This window comes from Psammomys obesus, unplaced genomic scaffold, assembly GCF_907164565.1.
Source record: "Psammomys obesus unplaced genomic scaffold, mPsaObe1.curated_primary_1811, whole genome shotgun sequence".
NCBI lineage: Eukaryota > Metazoa > Chordata > Mammalia > Rodentia > Muridae > Psammomys > Psammomys obesus.
The window spans coordinates 16,385,275-16,400,365 of record NW_026596109.1 but is presented as its reverse complement, the minus strand read 5'-3'; the positions used below and the strand labels follow the sequence as shown (position 1 = coordinate 16,400,365).

At 43.2% G+C, this 15,091-nt stretch overlaps 2 protein-coding genes across 4 annotated transcripts in view; one reads left to right on the top strand and one right to left on the bottom strand.

Annotated features, from left to right (window-relative positions):
- Positions 1-8,010, top strand: part of Rtn4 (reticulon 4) — a 50,646-nt gene extending 42,636 nt beyond the window's left edge. For all 3 annotated transcript variants that reach the window (XM_055628882.1, XM_055628880.1, XM_055628881.1), the window contains 4 exons: positions 5,977-6,046; positions 6,533-6,579; positions 6,750-6,808; positions 7,077-8,010. In XM_055628882.1, coding sequence (XP_055484857.1) covers positions 5,977-6,046; positions 6,533-6,579; positions 6,750-6,808; positions 7,077-7,119 — 219 coding nt within the window. In that variant the 3' untranslated portion in view covers positions 7,120-8,010. The remainder of the gene's footprint in view (positions 1-5,976; positions 6,047-6,532; positions 6,580-6,749; positions 6,809-7,076) is intronic.
- Positions 8,011-8,405: 395 nt separating this feature from the next.
- The window catches only part of Eml6 (EMAP like 6), a 233,400-nt gene continuing 226,714 nt past the window's right edge, over positions 8,406-15,091 (bottom strand). Inside the window, 5 exon segments of the mRNA XM_055628808.1 lie at positions 8,406-10,119; positions 11,737-11,837; positions 12,254-12,407; positions 12,980-13,083; positions 14,795-14,957. Of these exon segments, the coding sequence (XP_055484783.1) occupies positions 10,095-10,119; positions 11,737-11,837; positions 12,254-12,407; positions 12,980-13,083; positions 14,795-14,957 (547 nt within the window). The 3' untranslated portion in view covers positions 8,406-10,094.

Sequence of the window (15,091 nt, the reverse complement as noted above, 5' to 3'; positions counted from 1 at the left end):
TTTCTAGTTTATAAAATGGAAACATTTTAATTTCAAGAAAACAAATTGTCGTTTCATAGTAGACAAGCTCTGTAGCTTTGACAAAACAGCTCTTAAAGAAACATTCGAAAACAGTTCATGTAATTCACTGTCTTCAGAAAAGCCAGCTTTCTTTGGTGTCCTTAGTTTATAGAATGTACATTTTTAGATCTAGGTCGCAGTTAGCACTCATGCGAAGCCTTCCTCTAAAATAGAAAATTAGAGTCACTCTTGCTTGTGACAACACTCCCTCCCCATTTCCCACTCTGCTTAAATTCCTTTTCTTCCCTTCCCCTGGTATAAGGGAAGAGTTTATTTCAGTTGTCATCCAAGAAATGATCCAATTCCAGGACTCTGTAGTCAGTGCCTGAGATGAGCTGGCAATATACATGTACCGGATTTATTGACTTGGACAAATGAAAACAGGACATGTTGTTGTTACAGATTCCTCTAACTTCTTGTGTGATTGTTCTATTTGTTTTGCTCCTCTGAAGTTAATTTTAAGATTTTTAATCCTAGACAAGACTTCAAGTGTCTACAAAATGATCAATAGTCCATTTTCTAGTTGGAGTATGGGCCAAAAAAAAAAAAAAAAATCAATACTTCTTAATCCATTATGAATGTAGCTCAGACATTAAACACTGTAAGCATTTTAGGCCTCTTTATTCATTTTAAGACATTGGGTCTGACACTGCTGCAGCGTTACCCAGGCTGCCTCTAAGCTTCTGCTTCTGCTGGAGCCAGAGATTGGGGTACCGGTGTGTGTCGCCCAGTGCTGTGGCAGGAGCATTTTCTGCCTGCTTAAGGGTTAATTCAGCTTTTGTGATTTAATCTGTGTGAGGGCAGTTTTCAGCCATGGCTATACATTGGAGTTGTTTATATGAGTTGGCATATTTTATGTATATTTATCTGGGAAGGTGAAGGAACTGGAGTTCCCTGAAGTTTTGGCTTAATTTCTCTGATAACACTGAATGGAGGATGGCTGTTTTAGAAGGTTATGACATTAGTTATAAAGCCCTGTTTGTCCCTATCTCTAGTTTTAAAAATAAAGTATATCATACCTGCTGAGGTCATCTTTGGCACCCCTGGAGGTAGGCTTAAAGCTTTAATAGAAAGTTCCCATCTTGTAAGCCAGGCATGTGCACATGAATCCCGTCCTTGTGTGTGTGTTCCTCACCTTGTTTCACTTTATTGCTGTTTGCTTCTGTGGGTTCGGGATACTTAGGAGGCTGAAGCTGAGAACCACTTGAGACCAAAATTACACTATCTCTACAAAGGTGTGTGTGGGGGTGGTGCCTTACCCTTTGAAACACCAAATCCAAGAAATGGTTATTTAATAGGGACTGAACCTGGGCATTTTCAGTGGGTTCTTATGTGTCTGTAGCAAAGCTTTGGGTGATAAAGACTAGATTTTATAAGATACTGGCTCTGTGACTTTGAGTAAACAATTGTTCTAGCTGCAGTTGCCTGATATGCAACTATAATGTTACAGGATATGATTTTTTAATTTTTTTTATTGATTCTTTGTGGATCAGCTATTCTTTGTAAATTTCACATCATACACCCCAGTCCCACTTGTCTTCCTGTCCCTTCACATCTGCCCTCTGCCTTTGCAACCTCCCCCCAAAAGAAAATAAAAAACAAATTGAAAAAAAGATACAGTTTGCCCACATTTTGTCACATACTTGCATTGAAATGACTCATTGGTCTGTTTTGAGGCCCCTGGCCTCTGCTACACCATCAATACATTATTTTTACTGGGACTCCTTCCTTAACAAAGCCCTTTGTTGCCTGGGTTATGGAGATGCTGCAGCTTTGGATCTGCAGGACTGGTCCTTTCAAGTGCTCCAGCAGTTCATAGATGAGGTAGATTTGGGGGTGGGCCAACTCAGAGTCCTGGATCTGGGCCTGGGTGGTAGCTGAGCTGGTCAGCCCGCCAGTTCTCCTGCACCCGCACCACCAGGGCAAGCTCTCCAGCTCTGTCCCAGCTAGCTCACCCAAACATGCAGCTGCCATTGCCAAAGACAGCAAGGGACAGGGTCAGCTTCCTGCTCTCAGGCTCACTTGCCTGGCTCACCCGCACCCAGGTCATGAGAGCCAGCTTTACTGTGCTGCCAAGTCAGGTAAGGAACCCACTCTCCTGAGTGCTGAACCTGGTGAGAGGTGAAGCCAGCTCTGCCACCCTCACACCTTCAGGGCTGGCTCACCTCTGCCTTTCCCATCAGGGCCAGCTTTACCACTCTCACACCCTCAGGACAAAATATAAAGCATGCCTGAGAGCATGTGCTGGCTTCTTTCTCAAGGGGCAGTTACATCTCTAAAGGTTGCCAAGAAAATACCCCTTCAATCTTGTGTTTTGTTTTTTCAGAATGTGTGGTGTGGTAGAAGTTTTGTTTTTTTTTTTTGTTTTTTTTGTTTTGTTTTGTTTTTTTTTTTTTTTAAACTCAGTTATGTAAGCAGGTTTTTGTTTTAGTCCCAAGTATAGGATATGGAACTTCCGTAGTTTGTCCACAGCTTATTGGAGAGGGGTGTGGTCTTTGCCAGCTGGAATTAGTAGAATTCTGAAGAAAGACTGGGAGAGTATAAACACCAGAGTCCAGAGAAAACACTTGAAGGGAGCTTTGAGGAGACAAACAGAGAAAGAAAGCTGCTGGTTCGCTGGATTCTAGATATCCTGTCAGCTTGATTGGAATTTTCCCAAAGAATGACAACCCTAACCAGACAAAACTTAAGTCTAAAGAGGTCTACGGTCCCCTTTCTCTTCTAACCTTTTTTTCCTCCTACCTAGGATTGGGGGGTGGGAAGGGAGGTAGAGGTTTAAGGAACCCTAAATTAAAATAGTTGTAAAAAAAAAAAAAAATAGGCGCTACAGTGTGTTGTGCATATATGCATGGCCTTCTAAGGCTAGAATTACAGGTTTGCCACCATTCCTAGCATCATGTGCGTTCCTGGGGATCTCAAGTCTAGTCCTGACACGTGCACCGTGAGCCTTAGAAGCACTGAGGCATCTTCCTATCCTCTCCCCGCTTGACATTGTTCACAGGTGTAAGTTACAACAACGAGAAATGCTGCAGAGTTTTTTCTGTGAACCAGGTTGTATGGTGGCTTTATGGTTGTATGGTGGCTTTATGGCATTGTTTTGGGAGTGCTGGTGTCAGGCGAGTGTTGGCCCAAGTAAGCAGTGTATTTACTGTCCTTGATGTCTTTGGGAAATAGACACTGTCCCAATGGTGCCTGAAGGTTTCTCTGACAGGGGAGCCAGACCTAGGATGAAAGGCCTTTATTTCCCATGCTTTGTATATGCTGTTTTCCTGGCCTCAAAGATATTTGATGCTAAGCCTCTGTGTGTCTTAGAAGAGTCTGGCTTTAAGAGTGTCCTTGAACTTTTTGCAGAGTCTTTAATTGCTCTTCTTACAACCTTGTGAAGTGACTAATGATCAAGTTAGAGATTATAACTTTAACATGTGCTATTATGTGCATTTTACCATGGTTGCCAAAGCACTTCTAAGATGTGGAATTTTAATTTCAGTATGAGTGCCTGGCATTTTCTTACTTGGAAATTAGAATGTTGCTCTTTGTAGAGCTGCTGGTGGTTGTAGGCATTCATAGGTCTTAATCTGTAGTAAGTGTGCTTACTAGAGTTTGACTAGCTTGACTTCAGTACCCACTCGAAGTAAGCAGAGTCATTTTGTTGAGTAGATGGGAAGAGATTCTTTAGATCAAGAATAGGGAAGTGGTAGTGAAGGAGGCGCACTGCGGTTTTCAGTTTGCTGTGTTGCTGGCAACGTTGTCTGGGCCATGAAGTCTGCCGCAAAGTGCTAGGGTGTAAGACGCTGCGGAGCAAGCATACCCCAGCTTTGGACTACCTCACCCTGGAGTCTGCTTGGCATGATCTTCAACAAGTGCAGCCTTAGGAGTAAACTGAAGTGCTTTGCTTGGGTTGTCACCTGCTCCTTCTTCCCTGTGCCAAGCCCTGGGCCTGGGAGGACACCACACAGATGATGAGTTGCTTCCTGCTCTCCGTCTCTGCTGTGGAGACATCTTATCTGCAGAATCCTGAGGGGTTAGCTGGGTCCTGGACTCTGGACTCCTGTCCACCTTCTCTCTGGCTTAGCCCTTGGCTGCCTCCAGCTTGCCCTCAGCTGCTGTCCTAAATTCGCCTGTGTGTGGTCTCTGGGCTCTCAGCTGATTGGAGGGAAGCTGGTCTTCTTTCCGGCTCTGCTTGTGCTTATACGGAGGGGAAACTACAGACTTCCCTTTCCCCCTTCTTCCCTGGGTTTGTGTTTCTAAGTCCATTTACTCGTTTGCTGTTAAAACCAGCTAGAAAAAAATTTCATAGCGTGGAAGTGATGGCTTCCATTTTTAAGAAGTTGTGAAATAGGAGTAAACAAGCAACAGACTAAAGAAACGCTATGGGGCTCATACACCCTAAAATGTTTTTATGTGGCTCCGTGGAAATTTTCCAGTTCTAGTTTAGTTAATGGAGGAGCTCTACTCTTTTCATCACTCATTCATATACCTAAATAATCACCATAGGTTTTGGAGTGATGGCTCTGTGGTTACGAGCACTAGCAAGGTTCCATTCCCAGGACCCCTGTGCTAGCTAACAACTGTCAATAACTCCAGTTTTGGGGGATCTGACACCTTCTGTGGGTACAAGGCATATGTACATAATTTTTTAAATAATTTTTTAAAGCCATCATAGATGACAGTATCTTCGTTGCCTCCTGAATATGTCACAGGAGTGCCAGACACAGAAAACATTTGCATTAGGAAGTATAACAATGCAAAGGTTTTCCTCTTTAAGAGTGGAGAAGGATTCATTACCTTCAGGGGTCAAGGAAAGCAGGAGGTTAAAGTGGACGGGAATGTCTCTGGGCACACTCAATTTGTACTATGAAGTGGAAGCTAAAGACAGAGGAAGGATATATCTGTATCAATGTTTTAATATAAAAATCTCCCTCTGAAGATGCCCACCTTTCTTTGTAGTTACCGAAAGTACTGATTGTGAGTGTTGAATACAATTTAGACCAGCTTTGTGCTTGTCTTGAAGAACTGCTTTGAACATGTCAGTGAGCCATATGATGTCACAAGTTTTAGAAATGTCAAGCCATTCGTTAAGTGTATATGCATGTGTGTATATTTCTCAAAATGAAATTGTATTTTAGACATACTATCACATTTGCTGTTTAGTCTTATTTTTTAAAATCTCAAAATTAGCCAAATTATTACAGTACAGTTTAACTCATTATAATCTCTTGTCCCTGGAGAAAATGGTAAAACCTCTGTTGCTATAAATAGACAAAAGTCAACTTAGTAAACCTTTGTGTGCTTTAGTGTCTATTTGCTGTGGTGAAGAATAGACAAAGTTAAGAGAGTTTGTTGTGCCCGGCACCTCATGTTTGGTAAATAAAGGCAGTCAAGGAGTACTAATTAATTATATTAATTAATGTATACATCAGTTATATTAGACAATAATATGAAAGTTGAGATGTTCTCCCTGGGTTAATTGTGGCCCATAAACGTGTCACTGGGCAGTGAAGTGTTTTTGGTCCCTAAAACTCTTTGCTCCATTGCTTATCACATTGCTATTTTGATGTCAGAATTCCTCAGTTCATGTATTTTCTTAAGCATCTTTAGCATGCTAGTAGTTAATTTTCATGGTGTTTTCTTGTTCCTCCAATTGTTGAGAAGCTAGACAGTGACTAGAGCTAAGGGGCAGTGTGTCCCTCTCCCATGCTTTCTGAGAGAACAGTTTTACTCCATCATGTATTCCAAGGAAAATGAATCAAATCCAGTTTTGGGTCTAATTAATTGAAGTAAAACTGATAAAAACTGACTTTACTTGGTTTTCAAGGTCTATGCCTTGTTAGAGTGGCATTTAGATGTATAATTTTGGAGGAAATGTTTACTTTGATTTTGCATATTTTGCTTATTTTGGCTCTTGTTTGATTACAGTTTGCAGTGTTGATGTGGGTGTTTACTTACGTTGGTGCCTTGTTCAATGGCCTGACATTGCTGATTTTAGGTAAGCCTACAAAAAGATTGAAAAGCACTTAGAGACAGTTTGGTAGAGAACATCCTTATTGTAAGGAAAAAAATAATGTGGCTGGGCATGGTAGTTCATGTCATTGATCCCAGCACTTGAGATGCAGAGGGAGAGAGGAAGAGAGGGGGGGGGAGGGGACAAGGGAGAGAGGGAAGCGGGGGAGAGAAAATATGAAGTTGAGGTTGTGAGGTCTTTAAGTAGCTGATCCAGGTACTGTTTTATTGAAATGCTGTATTAATTCCAGTTGATCTGCCTTACCTGAGGGCACACTGCTGAGTTTACATGGGAGTACCTGTGTTCTATAAAAATCTGTGTGATTTGAAGCCAAGCATAGTTCCTCAGCACATGTTGGAGAATGAGCATTTCCAAGGCCTGAAGAGCTACCCCTTACCCTGATTGCTATGGCTTGACAGCATGACATTTACGGTCAGAATGATACCCGTCTTTCTATTTTTATTTTTTCAGCTCTGATTTCACTCTTCAGTATTCCTGTTATTTATGAGCGGCATCAGGTAATTTCTTAACTGTAAACTGCAGAATAGAGAGCTCACTCTTACTATATAGGACTTAGAAAGGAGCTAGTTTCCAAACATGGTCGTCCGGCTTTAAGTTGTTGTTGTGTAGTGATGGTTGATGTTCTTTGGCAATGGTAGTTTTGTAATGCGTTCATCCTCTCTCTTAGGCGCAGGTAGATCATTATCTGGGACTTGCGAATAAGAGCGTGAAAGACGCCATGGTCAAGTAAGTGCACTTGCAGCTTCTCCACCAGGGGCCAGGGCGGCCCCTGCCGCCTCAGCGCTGGCAGGGCTCTTCCTCCCGAGCGCCAGCATTAGCGCGCCAGACACGTGCTTTTTAAGACAGTGTTAGGCAAAGGTGAAAAACTGCGGCTTGTATACTGGTAGCTTTACGACTCTCTAAATAATATATGGCATAGCATTTTTTAAAGAAGCAAAAACCAAACCAAAACAAAAAACCCTCCAAAAAATGATATTTTTCTTTTCATTTGTAGAATCCAAGCAAAAATCCCTGGATTGAAGCGCAAAGCAGAATGAAAAGGCCCCAAACAGTAGGAATTCATCTTTAAAGGGGACACTCTTTTGATTAAGGGGGTGGGCGGGTCAGGGGTGAGCCCTCGGCAGCGGTGCAGCTTCAGCTCTTTATTTTAGCGGTGCACTGTTTGAGGAGCAGTTACCTGTCTTGACTTCCTGTGTTTTTATCATCTGAAGTATCGTAAGCTGCTGTGTATGGATTTAAATTGTAATCACACTTGTTTTCCCTGTATGAGGCACTGGGGAATAAAGTGAGCTGGGAAAGCTGTGTATTTTATTTTGTTGCAGGTAGTCTTGCTGTATTTGGGAAGTTACAAAGAAGGTAGCTCTGGGGGGAAAAAAACTTTTCACAGTGTACTGTGTTTGGTTGGTGTAAATTGATACAGATTTTTTTTGAAATGAAATGTTTAGATAAGATCATACTATTAAAGCAGGAATGAAAATGCTGTCTTGATGGTATGTTCTAGGTGTATTGTGAAGTTACTGTTATTGCCAATATAAGTAAATATAGACATAATCTATATATAGTGTTTCACAAGCTTAGACCTTTAACCTTCCAGCTGCCCACAGTGCTTGACCTCTCAGTCGTGGGTTATACAGTGTAGTCCCAAGCACATAAACTAGGAAGAGAATGTATTTGTAGGAGCACTACCATCTGTTTTCAAGGAAACTACATACAACTCCAGCCTAAGTGTCATTTCAAAGACTTACTGTATGTATAGTTAATTTCGTCACAGACTCTGATTCTGTGGACTGAATTTAATGCTTCCAAATGTTTTCAGTTATCAAACATTATTATGCAAGAAATAATAAAACAAGCTGTACTGAATTATCTGTGGAATGCATTGTGAATTCTAAAAGCAAAGTATCAATAAAGCTTACAGACATGCTGTATCTGCTTAGTGTTTTGACTTCCTGAATGCACCGCAAAACACAGTGGGTGGTAGGCTGTTTAGAAAGTGAACAAGTAAAATGAATAAAGTGTAATTAATAAAAAATAAAAAAAAAGAAAGTGAACAGGTGGCGACGTGCTTTGAGAAAGGTTTTACTTCTTTTTTTTAATTTATTTATTTTTATTTTATGTGGGTTGGTGTTTCCCCAGCATATATGTCTGTGTGAGTTACAGGCAGTTGTGAGCTGCCATGTGAGTGGTGGGATTTGAACCGGATTTGAACCCAGGCACTCTGGAAGAGCAGCCAGTGCTCTTAACCTCTGAGCCATCTCTCCAGCCGTCAGGTATTAGTTCTTGAAACAGCTTAAGAACAAAGAACGCTCATACATAGTGAGATTTTATTTGACCAATAACAAAAGGTTTTAAATTATTTTATACTTTGACTGAAAATAAACTCATGCACCAATATCTTAACAGAATACAGTGCAAGATTTATGAATATACATAAAATTACATTATATAAATTTTACAAATAAGACTTTCAAAGTCTTTGTAACAGACACTATTGCTCTTTAGATATCCATGTACATATGTCGTGATTAGTCAGTTGTTCATCCACATGAGTGTTTAAATGCGAGATCTGGTCAGAATGAAAAGTCAGTAGTACAAGATAGGCAGACATGGCTATCACTCAGCGTCACCAGTTAGAGAAAACACAGTTAGGGCTGCATAGGGCCTCTACTGAGGGCCCCACAACCTACTAGTGGATTAATGTAAGGCATTAATAAATTGGCATGTAAAGTAGCTTAATGAGTAATCTAATCCTTTTGGAATGCCGAAGCCCTTCTGTGGTAAATGTTAATCTATTCTTCAACTGAGATGCTCATGTCACCCTTTTTCTAGATTGACAGTCTAGTCTTTAATTGAGATGCCCATGTCACCCTTTCTCTAGATTGACAACTGCAGGTAGCTGGGAACTCAGGGTCCAGAATTTCAGTGCCCTGACTGGGAGGACTCGGTGGTGTGTGTATCAGTGACTGACTCCCAGGTCCCACCAGCCTTCTTCCCGTGAGTCCCTCTGTGTAACAACTGAGGGGCGAACATTTTCCAAGTAACATCCTGTACCACAACTGACTGAAGAAATTCAAATATTTGTTCAGAAGATTTTTAAAATCTGGGTTTAGCCTACACTAATCACCTGAAACGAATGGAGCCAAGCCAGCCCTACCCAAGGGCAAACACGGCCTTTTAGCAAGGCAGATCAGCTTGGACATATTGGAGCTTTTCCTCCTTGACATCTGGTTGAAGTTGCTTTGTTTGAAGGATGACTTAGGTTAGGTTAAGGATTTGGCACTAACATAAAATCCATGCTACTTCCTATGGAATTGATGTTCTTTGCTGCTCACCTTCCTTATAACCACTTTCCCTGAGCAGGGACATAGGTGACGAGTCTGCTAATCCCGTAGCCCTCCTCAGTTTTGAAGTTTTAGCACCATGTGTAGAAAGGAGATGATGTGGGAAGTGAGGCAGCAGCCCACAGAACTGGAAACTTTCAAGGCACTTAATGGATATAAAACTGCAAAATGAAAAATTAAAAAATTAAGTTTCTAAACTTGTTTATACATGGCTCATTTGGTTTTGAAAGCTAAATGTGGCAAACAGGCTATTTCTATACTTCAGTGCATCCAACTTACACTGACATGTCCAAGGAACGTTCTTGAAATACATAGAAACAGAATAGCAAAACATCTCTGTAAAAGTGGTAATGCAAATTAAAAGCTACATATTGGTTAGGGTAACTGAGGCTGTAAATTTTGTCAGTGGGCTACATCAGGATTCCATTGTTAGTGTAGTTTGCTACTAAGTATAGGTTCCAGTCTCCAGAACAGAGGCCAACAGCCTTAATAGTGTAGGACTTTACCTTTCTTCTTGGTGTCACCATATTACAAAGTCCAGATTGTGAGAGTCCTACAACCTCAGTAGCATTCAGAGCTTGCCGCCACAGCAGTCAGCGTGGAGGAGGCTCCTCCCACACTGCCTTCAAGTAACTGGGGAGAAGCAGCCATAGGACACGAGATTCTGGCATTTACAGGCATTGCCACACAAACACACTGAAAAGCAGATCAGATATTTTTGTGTGGTCAGATACTATAATCTTGCCAAGCGTCCAAACACAGTCTTGTCAAGTGCTCAAGATTTCAAAATGTAAACCAGTGACTTCCATCTATTGTAGCCTCCCCTCCTTCCCAGTTTTTATTTTATTTTATTTGTAAAGGTTTGTTTTGGGGACAGGGTTTTCACTGTGTAGTCATTGAAGGTGTGAGGCGCCATGTCTGGTTTACTACTCTTTTTAAGAGTTCTTTGATGTGTGTCTGCTTTGGCTCCCTTTGCTGCCTTGAACATTTGTGCAGAATGACGTCACTGGGACTTCTGGCAGCCTGACCTCACACTACCTGCCCTGTTCCTGTTGAAGAGGTTTTACCAGTACTATTTGAATGAAGCCCCCTTACGTGGCATACACCTCAAGCCCACTCACAAGGACCTCAAGGTTACTTGTGAGTCTTGTTGGTAAACAGAAGTCACCTTTTTGTATTTCCTGTACTGGGGTGGCCAGATCATTTAGGTCTCTTCCTCCCAACTTGTCCTGTGTGACCGGTACAAGGACCTGGTGTCACTACCATCCCAAGCGTGGTAAGTACCCGGCAGAAGCTGGCACTGTGGGCTGCTGTGTTCTTTATAGGTGCCTGTTCTACTGCTTAACGCAGACAAATGAAGAATATCAAAATTTATTTTTCAATGTTTTAAAATTAATTGAGTACATGTGCAAGCTCTACAGCATGATTGTGGAAATAAGGACAGTTTTCAGGGGTGGATTCTTTCCACCATTTAGATTTAATCATAGGGACTGAACTTGGGTCATCAGGCTTGTTACTCCTGTCTCTCTTCTCTCCCCACCCCCGGTGTTTATTAAACAAACAAACAAAAAAAAACATTTGGTAATGTAATAAAACATTTGAATATGTCAAAATTGAGTTATCACAGGATGACCCAGTCCTGCTTCAGAAATGGAGGAGGGTACCGGCCTGTGGGTCAGGTTGGAAGGGTTCCTTGTGAAACAGTGGCTTCCCAGCCATGTAACCTGCCCATTGCACCATGAGGACAAAAGCTGCCTTGGCTACTTGTCCAAACGGCTGGTTGAACTTGTGCTACTGACCAGCCCTAGACCTAATCGCCTCCCATTCCTCATGTTAACGTGAGGGCAGCGTTTGCCTCAGTTGTTTGTTTCTTAGTGTCACTGAAAGCTCAGGGTCAGTAACATCTTTAAGCTTCTCTTGGCTGTAGTGATACATCTGAAAGACACCAGCACAAACTGATGATTCTTAAGGACACGTGGGTGAAGGTCAACTTAACCTGATTATTCTCAGTGGTCGTTTCTACTGTAGTTCGCCATTCTAGATTTCTTACTCTTTTCCTCCTCAGCCCCAGCAATGTTCAGAATTGCTATCGCATGACCTGAGCTCATCAATCCCAGGACAGCACTAGTGGGGGGCACAGGCCTGTCAAAATTTGTTGAGAACCCCAACAACAGAATACAGTAGGAAGTTCTTGTTTTTCCCTAAGAACTCAGAATTGCCTTTTCACTGTCCCACATCAGACTCTGGCAGAGCCCGACCCACAGTACTCCTCAGCTAGACAGAACCAGCCACCGAAATTGACCCGGGTACTACCTGCAATCATCTCCTCCGGTGCTGACGACATACTTGTCATCATAAGAGAAACGGATGTTTGTCACATGAGCAGAGTGGCCAAAGTAACGTTTATGCTTGGCCTGTGAGGAAAAGCAAATGGAAGCAGCTGAGCACCTGCTGTGTCTAGTAACTTGTCAAGTTACTGGTCCACCAGCTGCCCCACTCCCCGGAGCCCCTGCAGCTCTGAGTGGGCCAGCCACTGAGGAGAAGGGTGCCCACTGTGGCCTTGTACTTTCCCTTTCTCTTAGGCCTTTAGACTCTGTTCCCATTTACCCATGCTCAAGTCTCAGCAGTGAGCATGGCCCTTCAGGGTGCAATGTCAGCCAGCCTTTGGCTGATTTCCCTGCCTACTTCTTCCCCACTCCTGTGGCCATTTGTCCATCCACAACCTGGCTGTCCCTCCAGAGGGACATTACAAGGCTAGCCAAAGCCCCACAGGGCTGGAGCTGTGATAACTGAGGGTCATCTCTATAGGAGCATACTCAGAAAGACTCACGAATTTTTCTGTGCATGGAAAATCAAAGAGCTTCACCAGTCCAAAGTCATCCCCTGTGACAATGTTCAAGCCAGCACGGGTCACACATGCACAGTTGACATCTGCCTTGTCTGCATTTCGTGGCCAGATTCCAATGACTTCATCTCCTAGAACACTATTCCAAGAGGAAAAGGTGTTAGGAAGATTTGACAGGATTTGGCTTTATACCCTCCTAGGACTAAGAAGTAATAGGAATTTTACATGATTTGGTTATGTGGCTCCTGTCAGAGAACAGCCATCCCCTGCTGTGCATTTTCACCACCTTGTACTGTTCCTTCTCCAACCCCTTCCCCTACACTCCAGAAGGAAAACTTCATCTCTAGCTTTGATTTTTTCTCCCCTAAAGTCCTATTGTATTGCATATGTACGTATACAGAGACACACCACACACACACACTGACAAGGACTGGGCTTCTGCATCGTCTTCCTCCAGGTCCCTGGAAGCTTCATTGTTACTGGGCTTTGCAAGACATTTGAACTTGCTGAATGAGGCCTGGGGTTGATGTGAATGATTAGACAAAAAGGACTTGATTTACAAAGCACCGATCAGATAGGCCCGTGTCTGGCAGCTTTCCACCCTCACCCACTGAGAAAAGACAGTTTCATGTTAGCTCTTCCTGTCCTGGCCATCACAAACCCAGAGGCAGAGCTGGGACCTCTTCCTCAAGCACAGCTCTCTTCAGTCACCTTGTCCAGGAAGCCCACGTGATCTTCTCAATGACCGAGCCTTCGGTTACCTGCTTCCCCAGGGGGACCTCATGGACCTGGCGCTTATAGGCTCCTGTTGACACCTGCAAGTGGAGAGAGGAACCACATCTATCTGCTTCATCAGTACCACAGACACTCCTGGCCATCTTCCGGAATGCCAGCCTAGCCCCAGTGTCTGTATTTTCTCTAAAATCAAAACAGCCCATGTTAAAATTCACAGGCAAGGCCTCTTCTACCACGCCCCTCCACACATACAGCCCATGCTAAAATTCATAGGTATCTTCTACCTATTTCCCCTCCTCCCCCAGGGCCGATGGACATGTCAAGTGCCCAGGACCTGCTTCTCTAGTCCGCTAGAGGAAATTGGACACTCTTTTCACATTAAAGGACATTTGCCAGCATCTTACATATGAGGCCTCCTCACTCCTCGTGGTAATGGTGTCTGCGTAAGTCACCGGTTCTTCTGTTCATGGAAAAAGCCTAAATCTTTCTTACTTCAGGGTTTCAGTGCAGATGGCTTGGGACGGAAATCCCGCCCCTCTTGTTAACTACCTCCTCCACACCATACAGAGCTCCACCAAAACCACTTGTTTAGAAGGAAGGCGTTCTAGATTGAGCACCTCTTCAGGTGGTGCCCGGCACCCTACGCTTTACCAAACGTACATTAGAGGATGACTTGCCTTCTCCATGGAAGTGGAATAAGCTCCAGAAGACAGAATAAACACACTATATCCAAAAGCCCACCTAGCCTGATGCTTTTTTGATACATTTGAAAAGTCAATATAAGCACTCCTTTATAGTGAATATCTGAGTCCGGGTTCACAAATCTGAATGCTGAAGAAACTTTTGTTCTAGCCGTAAGTCCCAAAGGTAGGACCCCCTATCTCTCCCTACTGGTTAGTTATGTGGGGACCCCATCATAAGCTCTCCAGCCCACTCCACTAGGCAGCAGCCACACTGCCCAGCAGAATTTGGAGAAGGAATGAACAGTACCAAGCTTAGTGCAGCCCTAGAGAACTAGAAATTAGGAATTTTTGGTTGGTTGGTTTGTTCTTTTTTTCTTTTCTCTCAAGACAGGGCTTCTCTGTTACACATTTTTTAAATTATCGTTTGAGTCCGTGTTGCATGTGTGTACATGCATGCAAATGTGCATGTATGGAGGTCAGAGGACAAGTTGTGGCAGTCAGGTTTCTCCTTCTAGCATGTGGGTGGGGGGGAGCATTAAACTTGGTTTTGGGGCTTAGCGGCAGGTACCTGCTGAGCCATCTCCTCAGCCCAGAAACTAAGAAATTCTGATGAAGAGCTGCTGAAGTTAGGCTAAAGAGGACTAGGTATATGCTTTTTTTTTTTTTTGGACTAAAGAATGTTGCACACTTGCGCTCGTGTGCTCACACACACACTATATATATTTCTTTTTAAAAAAATATTTATTTATTATGTATACAATGTTCTGCCTGCATGTACACCTGCACACCAGAAAAGGGCACCAGATCTCATCATAGATGGTTGTGAGCCGCCATGTGGTTGCTGGGAATTGAACTCAGGACCTCTGCAAGAGCAAGCAGTGCTCTTAACCGCTGAGCCATTTCTCCAGCCCTATATTATGTTCCTAATGATCCAAGTTCCTAGTCATCTGTTTCTACATTTATAAAATAGGGGGAAAGAGCACTTGGAAGTTGCCTGTGATGGGTAAATTAGCATGTTGCCCAGGACACGGAAAGCACCCCACTATGGGAACACTGTTTTTAGTTGCTTGTCTTGCTTGCCCCTGAGGCCAGTTAGGCAGAAACTCACCTGAATGTATTTGCTATCTGCAGAAAAGTCCATCTGGATGACAAAGCTTGGGATGTCTTTACAGTACCCGATGCGGTTCAGACTTGTGCCCTGAGTGAGGTCATAAAAGTCGACTGTGTGCTCGGAAGAACCCACAGCCAAGAATCTGTTGTCCGGGCTGATTCTAGAGGGGAAAAGTCAAGAGCACGGTCTGGGAGGAGCCTTTTTGGGGCTTCACAGACACAGGCAGATCTGGACACACTTAAGGACAGTGAGATGTGTTCCCGACTCACCTGTGACAAGGTTCCCCCCAGGTTT